This window comes from Mobula hypostoma, chromosome 26, assembly GCF_963921235.1.
Source record: "Mobula hypostoma chromosome 26, sMobHyp1.1, whole genome shotgun sequence".
NCBI classification, from domain to species: Eukaryota; Metazoa; Chordata; class Chondrichthyes; order Myliobatiformes; family Myliobatidae; genus Mobula; species Mobula hypostoma.
The window spans coordinates 7,176,546-7,190,221 of record NC_086122.1 but is presented as its reverse complement, the minus strand read 5'-3'; the positions used below and the strand labels follow the sequence as shown (position 1 = coordinate 7,190,221).

At 49.2% G+C, this 13,676-nt stretch overlaps 1 protein-coding gene across 1 annotated transcript in view; it reads right to left on the bottom strand.

Annotated features, from left to right (window-relative positions):
- tinagl1 (tubulointerstitial nephritis antigen-like 1) overlaps positions 1-13,676 on the bottom strand; it is a 59,274-nt gene that overhangs the window by 26,544 nt on the left and 19,054 nt on the right. The window contains exons 4-6 of the mRNA XM_063033894.1: positions 9,338-9,427; positions 6,023-6,137; positions 3,248-3,371 (exon numbers count right to left, since the gene is read on the bottom strand). Coding sequence (XP_062889964.1) covers positions 3,248-3,371; positions 6,023-6,137; positions 9,338-9,427 — 329 coding nt within the window. The remainder of the gene's footprint in view (positions 1-3,247; positions 3,372-6,022; positions 6,138-9,337; positions 9,428-13,676) is intronic.

The following is a 13,676-nucleotide window of genomic DNA, read 5'->3' as shown; positions in this document are numbered from 1 at the left end:
ACTGAACCGTACACCCCCTCACTGAACCATACACCCCTTCCATCACTGAACCGTACACCCCCTCACTGAACCATACACCCCCTCCATCACTGAACCGTACACCCCCTCACTGAACCCTACACCCCCTCACTGAACTGTACACACCCTCCATCACTGAACCGTACACCCCCTCACTGAACCATACACCCCCTCCATCACTGAACCGTACACCCCCTCACTGAAATGTACACACCCTCACTGAACCGTACACACATTCACTGAACAGTACACCCCCTCACTGAACCCTACACCCCCTCACTGAACCATACATACCCTCCATCACTGAACCGTACACCCCCTCACTGAAACGTACACCCCCTCCATCACTGAACCGTACACCCCCTCACTGAACTGTACACCCCCTCACTGAACCGTACACACCCTCACTGAACCATACACTCCATCACTGAACCCTACACCCCCTCACTGAACTGTACACACCCTCCATCACTGAACCGTACACCCCCTCACTGAACCGTACACCCCCTCACTGAACCGTACACCCCCTCACTGAATCGTACACACCCTCACTGAACCCTACACCCCCTCACTGAACCGTACACACCCTCACTGAACCGTACACACCCTCACTGAACCGTACACCCCCACTGAACCGTTCACCCCCTCACTGAACCATACACCCCCTCCATCACGGAACCATACACCCCCTCACTGAAACGTACACCCCCGCACTGAACCGTACACACCCTCACTGAACCGTACACACCTTCACTGAACCGTACACCCCCTCACCGAACCGTACACCCCCTCACTGAACCGTACACACCCTCACTGAACCGTACACCCCCACTGAACCGTTCACCCCCTCACTGAATCATACACCCCCTCCATCACTGAACCATACACCCCCTCACTGAACCGTACACCCGCTCACTGAACCGTACACACCCTCACTGAACCGTACACCCCCACTGAACCGTTCACCCCCTCACTGAAACATACACCCCCTCCATCACTGAACCATACACCCCCTCACTGAATCGTACACCCCCACTGAACCATACACCCCCTCACTGAATCGTACACCCCCTCACTGAACCGTACACACATTCACTGAACCGTTCACCCCCTCACTGAATCATACACCCCCACTGAACCATACACCCCCTCACTGAACCATACACACCCTCCATCACTGAACCGTACACCACCTCACTGAACCGTACACCCCCTCACTGAACCATACACACCCTCCATCACTGAACCGTACACCACCTCACTGAACCGTACACCACCTCACTGAACCGTACACCCCCTCACTGAACCATACACCCCCTCACCGAACCGTACACCCCCTCACTGAACCGTACACACACACCCTCACTGAACTGTACACACACACACACACACTCACTCACTGAACTGTACACACCCTCCATCACTGAACCATACACCCCCTCACTGAAACGTACACCCCCCTCACTGAACAGTACACCCCCTCACTGAACCCTACACCCCTGCACTGAACCGTACACCCCCGCACTGAACCATACACACCCTCCATCACTGAACCGTACACCCCCTCACTGAACCGTACACACCCTCACTGAACCGTACACCCCCTCCATCACTGAACCATACACCCCCTCACTGAAACGTACACCCCCCTCACTGAACAGTACACACCCTCACTGAACCGTACACACATTCACTGAACCGTACACCCCCTCCATCACTGAACCATACACCCCCTCACTGAACTGTACACACCCTCCTTCACTGAACCGTATACACCCTCACTGAACTGTACACCCCCTCACTGAACTGTACACACCCTCACTGAACCGTACACCCCCTCACTGAACCGTAGACACCTTCACTGAACCGTACACCCCCTCACCGAACCGTACACCCCCTCACTGAACCGTACACCCCCACTGAACCGTTCACCCCCACTGAACCGTTCACCCCCTCACTGAATCATACACCCCCACTGAACCATACACCCCCCTCACTGAACCATACACCCCCCTCACTGAACCGTACACACCCTCACTGAACCGTACACCCCCTCACCGAACCATACACCCCCTCACTGAACCGTACACACACACCCTCACTGAACTGTACACACACACACATACACCCACTCACTCACTCACTGACCTGTACACACACACACCCCCTCACTGAACCATATTCACACACCCCCCCTCACTGAACCACGCCACACTCACAGACCGCTCACCATGACAACCCTTGCAGAGAGGTCCTCACTGTGGCAGCCCATGAATACTGTAACATGACCTATAGACCCACTGTCTTCACTCCAACAACCCTCACACATTCATCCCAATCCCCGCACCCCCCGCACCCCGACTGAACACCCCGTACACACCCGGGCCCTCTTCACTGCACACTGACTCCTAGCCTACCACTGTAATACTCCGTGCACGCCCGTTCTCACCCTCTCACTGGAACACAGGCAAAGATAACAAGCTGACTGTAAAACAGGCCTCAGACTCCCTGTTATGCTGAAATACCAATCTCTGTAACATTCCCACCGACCCCAGAGTCATCATGTTCACAGCCTGACACAGACACCTGCTGGTACTGACCTCCCCTGACTCAACGTCACACCTTAGCATGGAAGGTGCTCCAGGACAGTCCCCATGGTGACGTTAACCTGTACCGCTCCCTTTACTGGAACACTGCTCTAGGCCGCAACAGATAATGGAAAGAGTAATGCCCTCTCTCACTGTAGCATTGTGACATACTTCCCACCACTCAATGCAGCACTGAAATATCCAACTCATCTCAATGTAAAACTGACCCACATCACATCCCCAGCTTTACCGGTATAATGGTCAGGCTGTTTGCTATTTGTTGTACTGCTTTCGACACTCTGATCCAGCTGCATTCCACTCCAACTACACTGTGAAACCCTCAATGCTCACTGTGACAGTGAGATATCCTACACCTTCTACTGTGACACAATGACACAGCACACTATACAGAAAGCTACACCAAATCTATTACAGCCAAATGATGTAGCTAACATCTTCCTCTATAATGGTGGTAGAACCCACAATTTCCACTGTAATAGTGATAATCCACGTACGTCTCTGATACATGTACTGTACTATGATAGTGATAGAACCACCACGTATCCCACACTGAATACAGTGACACAGGCCCCATCACTGTTACACACCGACATACACCACGTATCCCAGTGACGGTTTACCTGCTGTGGAAAAGGCCCACGATGCTGCACAGTTGCCTTGATCCATGGGCTGGTGGATCAATCCTGGCCATTTATCGGCGGCATTGAAATGCTTGGGCAGGACGCCATTGCTGTCCATGTCCATCTGAAACGAAAATGGGAGAGCGCCCTGAGTAGGCACTTCGTCATCGATAGATCACCCTGTACCAATTTCCTGCTCCAAATCAATCTGTCGATTCTCGCTTTGAACCATTCCGAAATCTGACGGTGAGGGAAGAAACTGTTCCTAAACTATTGAATGTGTGCCTTTGGGCTCCTGTAGCTCTTCCCTGATGGTAGTAATGAGAAGAGTGTATGTCCCAGGTGGTGAGGGTCATTAGTGACAAGTCAAGTGAAGTTTATAGTCATTTAACTACGTATATGTACGTAACATATATAATGCATATAGAATTTAGACAATGTTTCCCCTACCCAGGGTGTAAATCACAGTAGTATATAACACAGGAGGTCCGGGAAGAAAGGCAAGTGGGGGAGGACCCAGAGGATGGGCAAGGGGTATATTCAGAGGGACAGAGGGAGAAAAAGGAGAGTGAGAGAAAGAATGTGTGTATAAAAGTAAGTAACAGATGGGGTATGAGGGGGAGGTGGGGCATTAGCGGAAGTTAGAGAAGTCGATGTCCATGCCATCAGGTTGGAGGCTACCCAGACGGAATATAAGGTGTTGTTCCCTCCCCTCCTCTCTCTGCATTCCACAGGGATCGCTCCCTACGCAACTCCCTTGTCCATTCGTCCCCCCCATCCCTCCCCACTGATCTCCCTCCTGGCACTTATCCGTGTAAGCGGAACAAGTGCTACACATGCCCTTACACTTCCTCCCTCACCACAATTCAGGGCCCCAGACAGTCCTTCCAGGTGAGGCAACACTTCACCTGTGAGTCGGCTGGGGTGATATACTGCGTCCGGTGCCTTTTATATATTGGCGAGACCCGACGAAGACTGGGAGACTGCTTTGCTGAACACCTACGCTCTGTCCGCCAGAGAAAGCAGGATCTCCCAGTGGCCACACATTTTAATTCCACATCCCATTCCCATTCTGACATGTCTATCCATGGCCTCCTCTACTGTAAAGATGAAGCCACACCAGGTTGGAGGAACAACACCTTATATTCCGTCTCCCTCTGTCCCTCTGAATATACCCCTTGCCCATCCTCTGGGTCCCCCCCGCCCCCTGTCTTTCTTCCCGGACCTCCTGTCCCATGATCCACTCATATCCCCTTTGCCAATCATCTGTCCAGCTCTTGGCTCTATCCCTCCCTCTCCTGTCTTCTCCTATCATTTTGGATCTCCCCCTCCCCCTCCCACTTTCGAATCCCTTACTCACTCTTCCTTCAGTTAGTCCTGACGAAGGGTCTCGGCCTGAAACGTCGACTGCACCTCTTCCTAGAGATGCTGCCTGGCCTGCTGCGTTCACCAGCAACTTTTATGTGTGTTGCACAAAGCCATCAATTCAGATCACTAACACAATGTGAAAAGTAGCGGACCGACACTAACCCTGTGTAACTGGCAGCCAACAAGAAAAGGCCCCTTTTATTCCCATCCTTTTGCCAGTCAGCCAACCATCTGTCCATGCCTGTATCTTTCCTGCACCAGGGGCTCTTATCCTGATTAGCAGCCTCACATGTGGCACCTTGTCAAAGGCCTGAAAACAAATGTGAATAACATCCACTCATTCTCCTTTTCTGTGCTGCCTGCTACTCCCTCAAAGAAAGCCAAAGGATTTGTCAGGCAAGATTTCCTTTCAGGGAAACCATACAGACTTCGGCCTATTCTATCATGTGCCTCCAAGTACCCTGACACTTCATCCTTAGTAATGGCCTCCAAAATCCTCCCAACCACTGAAGCCTCCCTCCTTTCTTAAAGAGCAGAAGGACACTTGCAATTTTCCAGTCCTCCGGAACCATTCCAGAATCTAGTGATCGTTGAAAGATCACTAATAATGCCTTCACATTCTCTTCAGCTATCATCTGATCCAGGTGGCCCACCTACCTTATGACTGTTCAGCTTACCAAGCACTACCTACTGAGAGTACATCTTCCCTCAGGAACTTCCGGATTTCTGGCATACAGCTGGTGTCTTCCACACTGAAGACTGATGCAAAATACCTATTCAGTTTGTTCACCATTTCCTTGTCCCCCATTACTGTTGCTCCAGCATAATTTTAAAGCAGCCCAATGTTCACCCCGCCTCTCCTTCACTCTTCGGAAATAACTCGGAAACTCTATCTATCCGATGTCCCGCTCAGTGGCGCAATGATATCAGTGCCAGACTCCGGAGCGAAGGCTCCCGAGTTCGAATCCAAGTCTGGCTGAGCGTCGAGCTAGCAACTAGGCCTCGTAAAGACAAGGATAGCTTGCTACGGAAACACCGTCATGACAGTGCCACGCTAACCCCACTGCCAAGTTAAGGGCTATTCTTCTTCTTCTTCTATATATCAGAGAAAAGACTTTTTGGTAACCTCTTAGCATTGGCTAGGTTTTCTTCACATTTCATCTTTTCTCAGATTACTTCTTTTTTAGTTGTATTCTGTTGGTTTTCAATTGAACTTCACGTTACTTTTTTTTTGCTATATCACATGCCCCCTCTTTTGCTTTTACGCTGTCTTTGACTTCCCTTGTCGGCCACGGTTGCCTCATCCTACTGTTAGAATACTTTTTCAGGTCAAAACCCTGCCACCACGCCCATCCAAACCGTCCCGCCGGACTTGCTTCCACCCTGTGACCCGGGATGTGTCCGTACATTCAACTTGTTCATATTCAGCACGGTGCTGGAGGGCCGTCTGGTACCCAGCCGGTACTGGATTCCTTCGTCCAGAGTCATTCCCCAGAACTGGCTGTAATTCGAAGCTTTCCATCTGCTCAGAAAGAAATGACAGCGTCAGTGTGGCAAACTCTCCGCCTTTGCGAACCTCAGGTTAAATGGGTAGTGGTGCCAAGGCCTGACACAGCAGCGGCAGTGCCCGAGGGACGTGCTTTGGAGTCAGAGCCACACGGAAGTACACAACACCCAGTGTAAACCTACTGAGGGCATTAGCCACCCATCCAGGCCAGACTCCTATGGAGCGGGCAGCAGAGATGTAGAGAATCTGTGGCTGACCACACATTTTATCCCTTTATTCTCTGGGCTGTGGTCGGCAGCTATTTTATTTTTTAAAGGACAGGACGACCAGCAAGATCAGATTATTTTTGATTTGATCAGTTTTATTTGTCACATGTACATCGAAACAATGTGAGACGCGTAGGTTACATCAGATCAAATCAGCGAGGACAGTGCAGGGCAGGCCACAGGTGTCGTCACGATTTTGGACACCAACATGGCATGTCCACAACTCGCCAGCCACAACCTGTAGGTCTTTGGACTGTGGGAGGAAACCGGGGCACCCGGAGGAAACCCATGCGGTCACAGGGAGAACGTACAAACCGCGTACGGACGGGCGGCAGGAACTGGACTTGGGGTGCTGGTGTTGTAATAGCGTTGCTCTGACCACTGCGCTACTGTTTCCAAAAGCTAATTCACCCCCCTCCCCCACACACAAGTAACATTCTCTAAGTTTGGAGTGCGAGTATTAAAAAAGAGCAGATTCGGGCAAAGCTGGTCTTTCTTCGGCGGCTGAGGAGCGAGGAGTGCGAGTGCCGGTGTCAGAGACGTAAACTCAGCTGCAAATAAAAGGAGGGTGGGCTCAAGTGGAGCGGCCAGTGACAGAGCGCACCAGTGATAGAGTGCACCAGTGACAGAGCGTGAAGGCTTTGGCTGAACAGGCTTCGGTGTGAACAGGCAAAGGCACCAGCTAGGAACAGGCGAGCCTTTTTTAATACAGAGTAGTCAGGGCAGAACGTTCCTCCTGTCAGATGTGGGAATTCAGGAGACCCGATGGTTTCCCTGATGACTACATTTGCAGGAAGAGCACCCAACTTCAGCGTCTCACTGACTGGGTCAAGAAGTTGGATGTACTGAGGATCGTTCAGGAGGCTGAAGATAACATAGATGTGACTTTTGAAGAGGTGGTCACACCCAGAATACAGGCTTCAGAGAGTGGATGGCTGACTACCAGGAGAGGTGAGGGGATGATGAATTCAGTGCAACACTCACAACACGCTGGAGGAAATCAGCAGGTCGGGCAGCATCCGTGGAAACGAACAGTCGACGTTTTGAGCCGGAACCCTTCGTCAGGGCTGTAGAGGGAAGGGGCAGAGGCCCTATAAAGAAGGTGTGTGGAGGGTGGGAAGGAGAAGGCTGGTAGGTTCCAGGTGAAAAACCAGTAAGGGGAAAGATAAAAGGGTGGGGGAGGGGAAGCAGGGAGGGGATAGGCAGGAAAGGTGAAGGAGGAATAGGGGAAAACACAATGGGTAGTAGAAGGAGGCAGAACCATGAGGGAGGTGCTAGGCAGCTGGGGGAGGGGGCACAGTGAAACTGGGATGGGGGAATTTCACTATACAAACATTCTTTCTCTCTCTCTCCTTTTTCTCCCTCTGTCCCTCTGACTATACCCCTTGCCCATCCTCTGGGCTTTCCCCCCCCCTCCTTTTCCTTCTCCCTAGGCCTTCTGTCCCATGATCCTCTTATATCCCTTTTGCGAATTACCTGTCCAGCTCTTGGCTCCATCCCTCCCCCTCCTGTCTTCTCCTATCATTTTGGATCTCCCCCTCCCCCTCCCACTTTCAAATCTCTTACTATCTCTTCCTTCAGTTAGTCCTGACGAAGGGTCTCGGCCCGAAACGTCGACTGTACCTCTTCCTAGAGATGCTGCCTGGCCTGCTGTGTTCACCAGCAACTTTGATGTGTGTTGCTTGAATTTCCAGCATCTGCAGAATTCCTCGTCCTGGCCAGGAGGTTTGCTGTTGCTACTCGGAAGGGATTAAGCTGGAACCAGAGCCCCAGGTGAGTAAGGGAGGGATCGGACCAGAAGGCAGATGTCAGGGAAAGTATTGAAAGGCAAAATCAAAATAATCAAAATTGATGGGTCGGATAGTTTTTCAGTGTGTAGATTTTAATGCTGGAGTATTATGGGCAAGGGTGATGAACTTAGAGTTTGGATCTGTACATGGAGCTATGACGTTGTAGCCATGACTGAAACTTGGTTGAGAGAGGGACAGGAATGAGTGATTAATGTAAGGTTTTCAAAGATTTAGAAAAGATAGAGGAGAAGGTAATGGGGGGAGGGTGGTTTTGCACTACTAATCAGGGACAATATCACAGTGTTAATTGGGAAAACCTTTTCTCAGGCAAGTCTACATCAGACATCTGGAGGGTGCTTAAAGATCAATTGCACAGAGTACAGGAAAAGTATGTTCTTGTTAGAAGGAAGGACAGGAATGGAAAGATAAGAGATCCTTGGATGGCCAGAGAGGTGATGAATTTAGTTAAGAAGAAAAGGAAATGTCGGGATGGAATGAATCAGTTGAGGATAAAGAAGCCAGAAAAGAACCAAAGGAGGAAATTAGGAAAACCGGAGGGTCCATGAAAAGTCCTTGGCAAGCAGGATTAAGGTGAATCCAAAGGCACTCTATACATACATCAAGAGCAAGAGGATAACTAGGGAGAGGCTGGGACCACTGTAGGATAAAGAGGGGAACATTTGCCTGGATGCCAAGGATGTGAGTCAGGTACTTAATGAGCACTTTGCTTTGGTATTTAACAAGGAAAAGGATATGGAGGACCAGGAGATCAGTGCTGAGTGTATAAATACGTTAGGGCATTTAGAGGTCAAGGAGGAGCAAGTATGAGTATTAGGGTGGCTAGGTCCCCAGGGCCTGATGGAATTTACCCAGGTTATTGAAGGAGGCAAGAGAAGAACCTGCTGGGCCCTTGACCAGATAGAATGGGCTTTTAAGAGACGCTTGGATAGGCACATGGATGTGAGGAAGATAGAGGGATATAGACATGGTGTAGGTTGGAGGGATTAAGGTTTGGGTGTTATTGATTTGCTTTTTAGCTGTTTTAACACAACATTGTGGGCTGAATAGCCTGTTTCAGTGCTGTACTGTTCTCTGTTCCATGTTCTAAGTAACAGCTCACGCCTGAGTGACGCGTGCAGTCTGGAAGAATGACACCTACCCATAGTCTCCATGGTTGATGCTGCGGATCAATTCTTCATTGATGAGACAAGCATGCTGCTCACAGTCCCAGTGACCACTGCTGCAGGTGCTGAGGAAACACACGTGAAAGACATCATTACACAACCTGAGCCAGAGCCGGCGAGCGCTGGGCAAAGCTTCCCCCAAAGCCAGCAACGTGGGAGAGCACTGCCGAATGCCAGCCTGCTCCCGTTGCTCCTTTGTGAAAGAACAAGACCAGGACGGGGATGCGTGACGAGGAGTCCGTGCTGGTGGTCATCCCCGAAGCGCCGTTTCTGGCATTTACCAGGAAACAAGGATGGCTCCGCTCTTGTTTTACCGGCCGGGCTGTTACACTTTGTTGGAAAACCCTGTAACATGCACTGTATTCTTACCAGTCTCTGCAATCCCATCACTAAAACATCATCTCCCTTAAATAGAAAAAAAAATGCAGATGTTGAACATCTGAAACAAAAATAAAGTGTTAGAAACTCTCAACAGTTTAAGCAAAGGCCGATTTTAAACATTAGCTCTGGGTGAATGGTCTCCATCCAAAATATCAAGTCCATTTCACTCTGCAGATTCTGCCTGACATGCTGAGTTTCTTCAGCATTCATTTGCTGCAGATTCCAGCATCAGCAGAGTCTCCAGCAATGCAGGGACCTTGGAGCACATGCCCAGGGTTCTCTCAATATCAATAGGGCATCTGCTTTCATAGGCAGAAGAGCTAAATCAGTGAAATTACACTGGAGCTGCACAAGACACTAGTTATGTCAGAGTGAAGTTCCTGCAAAGGGCTTAGGTCCCCACAGAACAGGAAGGAACTGACTGCTTTGGAAAGAATTTACCAGAATATCAACAGATCTGAAGAAACTTTAGCTACAACAAAAAGATTAGATGTCGGCCTTTTGATTTTGGGTTGAGATGAAGTGGGCATTCAATTAGGATTTATAAAGTCATGAGAAGCGTTGACGGTGAGAATTGAAAGAATCTATTTTCCCTCAGTAGTTGATATCTGGAAGGAGATGTATTTATGTGGGCTGGTGGAAGGTTAAGAGAGCTGAAGAGAATGTTTTCACCCAGAGGATGGGGTTGGTTCGGATCTCACTGCTTTTGTTACATTTGGACGGGTTGGGTGGAAGTGTCTGCAGGAGTTCTCACAGTGTGTTGGATCACCTGAAAGTTCTGACGGGAAATAGGCAGCCCAAGCACTGCTGTCTTCAGTCCAAGAGGCCCAGAGCAGGGGGCTACATTGCCGCCTCCAGACTCTGCAGGTTGAAAGTTCAAACCTATTAATGGCTGGAGGCCCGAATTTCGGTAGCTACCTCCGCATAAACAAAATGCTGGAGGAATTCAGCAGACAGGTAAAGTCTATGGAAGGGAGTAAACAGTCAATGTTTCAGGCTGAAATTCTTTATATCTTCTACCCCCCCCCTCACCTGGACTCACCTATCACCTGCCAGTTTTTACGCCTTCCCCTCCCCCTCCCTTTCCAGTCCTGAAGAAAGGACTGCACTCAAAATGTTGACCGTCTATTCCCCTCCATAGATGCTGGCTGATCTGTCAAGTGCCTCCAGCATTTAGTGTGAGTTGCTCTGGATTTCCAACACCTGCTGAATCTTGTGTGCCTCAGTACAAGGCCAAGGGAAGCCCTTAGGTTTGCATCCCAAGAACTCAGGAAGTCCGTTGTGGACCGGACACATCTGCTCTGCACACTGGTTACCTTGTCTGTCCTGGGACTCACTGAAATAGATGAGGCCACATCAGGAACACCGAATACAGTAGACAAGGTTGGAGGAAGTGCACACAAATGTTTGCCTCATTTGGAAGGGCTGTTTAGGTCCCTGGATGCAGGCGAGGGGTGAGTAGTGCATCATCTGCCCATTGTCCTTCATCCCTTCTCAGTCCCGACTAGCCAGTATCTCATCCCTCTCCTCTTTATACTGGCCACCTTGCCTCTATACTCCGTTCCTCCAACTCCAAGTACAGTTGTTAGTTTTGGAGTTATCATGGAGGTCCAGTCAACAGGGCCGTGGGGAGAAGGCCCCTGGGATGGCTTGTTACTTTAAAAAAGTGGTTTTACTACAACATGTTATATCATTTGCTGTTTCTTATCCATCTGTTCAATGGTTAACATTATCGCAGTGTTGAATTTCTATTTTTACTGACCTCTCTTATTCTGTGGAAGAAGTATGAAGGTAATCCTTTTAAGGAAAAGTTAGTTTGGAATTCCAGCCGGTGTTCTGCACTCATAGTTATCGTGTTTTGGCTGAAGTTTTGCTCCTTGTTATGACCAGCAGTCATGCAAGGTTACACTTGTTAATGGGGCATTACTGGCCTCCTCATTCCTCCCCGGCTACTCCCCACAGACTCATTTCACGTAGTCTGTAGAAACATGGCCAGTTAATGAGTACTGAAGCCTTTCAAAATAAATCCCGAAAGTTAATGATTCCTGATTCTCCCTCACTCTCTAATGAGATTCGTGAAAGTACAACCTGTCTTAATTCATTCCAGTTCAAACCCGTTGCCCCTCCCTATTCAGGATGTCGGTATTTTTCCAGATCCATTCATTCACATTCTTAACATCCGACCTCAGAGAGACATCAATAAAGAATAATGACTAAGATAAATAAGCCTAGTCCCTGACCCACTTAAAAATCACAAGTTTTTAATTCAATTACGAAATCATTTGTGGTTCTATCCATAGTCTCTGTGCATAGCAAAGTATTGCGTAAAGTCACCAGCACAGATCAGCAGCCCATTGTCTGTACTGACTATGTAGAATGATCCCTTTCCTCAATTCTATCATCTCGAGCACTGATACAATTTCTTCCCGGAATTATTGACAGCTCGCCTTACGAGCAGTGAGTCCCCGTTTAGTATCACTTTCTGCAGAAGAACAGCTACTCCTCGTATCCTTCTTGTATCTCTTTTGAAGTCGTGTCCCTTTGCCCATATCATCAATAAACGGGTAAAGATGTTCATTTACATCGTTAAAACCTGTCGTAATCTTGTACACCTTGGTCAACTCTCAACTTGGCATCCTTTGCGCAAAGAACAACCTCAGCTTCTTCGCTCTAATTCTGCAGCTGAAGTTCCAACTGTTAACCAGCCATACACCCTCAGCAGGGCCTTCGCACCTTTTCCAAACTGGTGATCAGAGCTCTCTGAAAGGTCCCGCTGGGCCACCATTAAAGGTTTAGCTGCACTTTTCCGCCTTTGTTTCTCATCTACGAAATGATCCCAATGGTGCGCGTCTCAAATAGCCTCTGACAACCAAGTCCAGCTCCCGGCCTTCACGTGTGGCTTAGCTACTAAGCCCAGCAGAACTGTTTCTACTGGCAGGAGAAGGGGCAAAGGTGGGTTACTGGCACCTTAACCAGTCGCTTTGGTCAGATGGGGCTCGCCAGCTTGGTTGGCAGCTCATCTAGGAGAAGGAAAACTCTGACCTCAAACTTCCGCTGCCTTGCACCTACACCCACTCTTGGGGAGGGCTTTGGGAGTGGACCTCGAGGGAAAAGTCTGGAGCTGGAGTTCCTAAGGCAGTCCTACACTGACTGGCAACTCCTGCGATGCTGCTGGAGCCAAACTGTCTTGGTCTCTGCCAATCTTTGGGTTCATCAGATGTGTGGAGAGCGGAGCTCGCTACATGGGCAACAGCTTGCTTGCCATATTGTACTGCCCATACGGGCGTACCTAGACAGTTAGGATGCAATATCCATGGGCAACCCTGACTGACAGAGGTCCATACCATATTCATCAAAACCCAAGACCCTACAGGCTTTGCAAATTAATTTCTCTATACGACCAGTCCCACCTTCCCCCCCTCTACCTCCCAAGAGCACACTTTGGAACATTGCTGTTGCCCAGGTTACCGTTTTCTTTCCCTTTAACCAAACTGATTCCTCATTCCTGTCCTAAACTGCCCGGTGATTATCTTTTGGTTTTGTTGGATTGGCCTTCAATTGTTATGTTCTTGCAGTTTAACTTTCTTTATGTTTGTTTAAGTTTGTTTGTAAATTTTCATCAAGTTTTCAGTAATTTGTAGTACGACCTCTGTACTTTCCTTTTCCAAGCCTGAGAAGTCATGGCAGCATCAATCAAAACTGTCCTTGTTCTCTCACAAGCCGTTCTTATCAGACAAAACTCCCACCTACATTATAAAGATGGGCCACAGAGTTCTTGCCTTGCTGGTACAGGCCGACTGTATCTGATCCATACCATGATGAACAGCTAATAAACTGGCTGTCTCACAGCATTTACACCTCTTTCTTGACTTCTGCAGAGCCTTCTGGACAGCATCTCCAGACCCAACAATTTTACTCTCACCGTTGACCGCA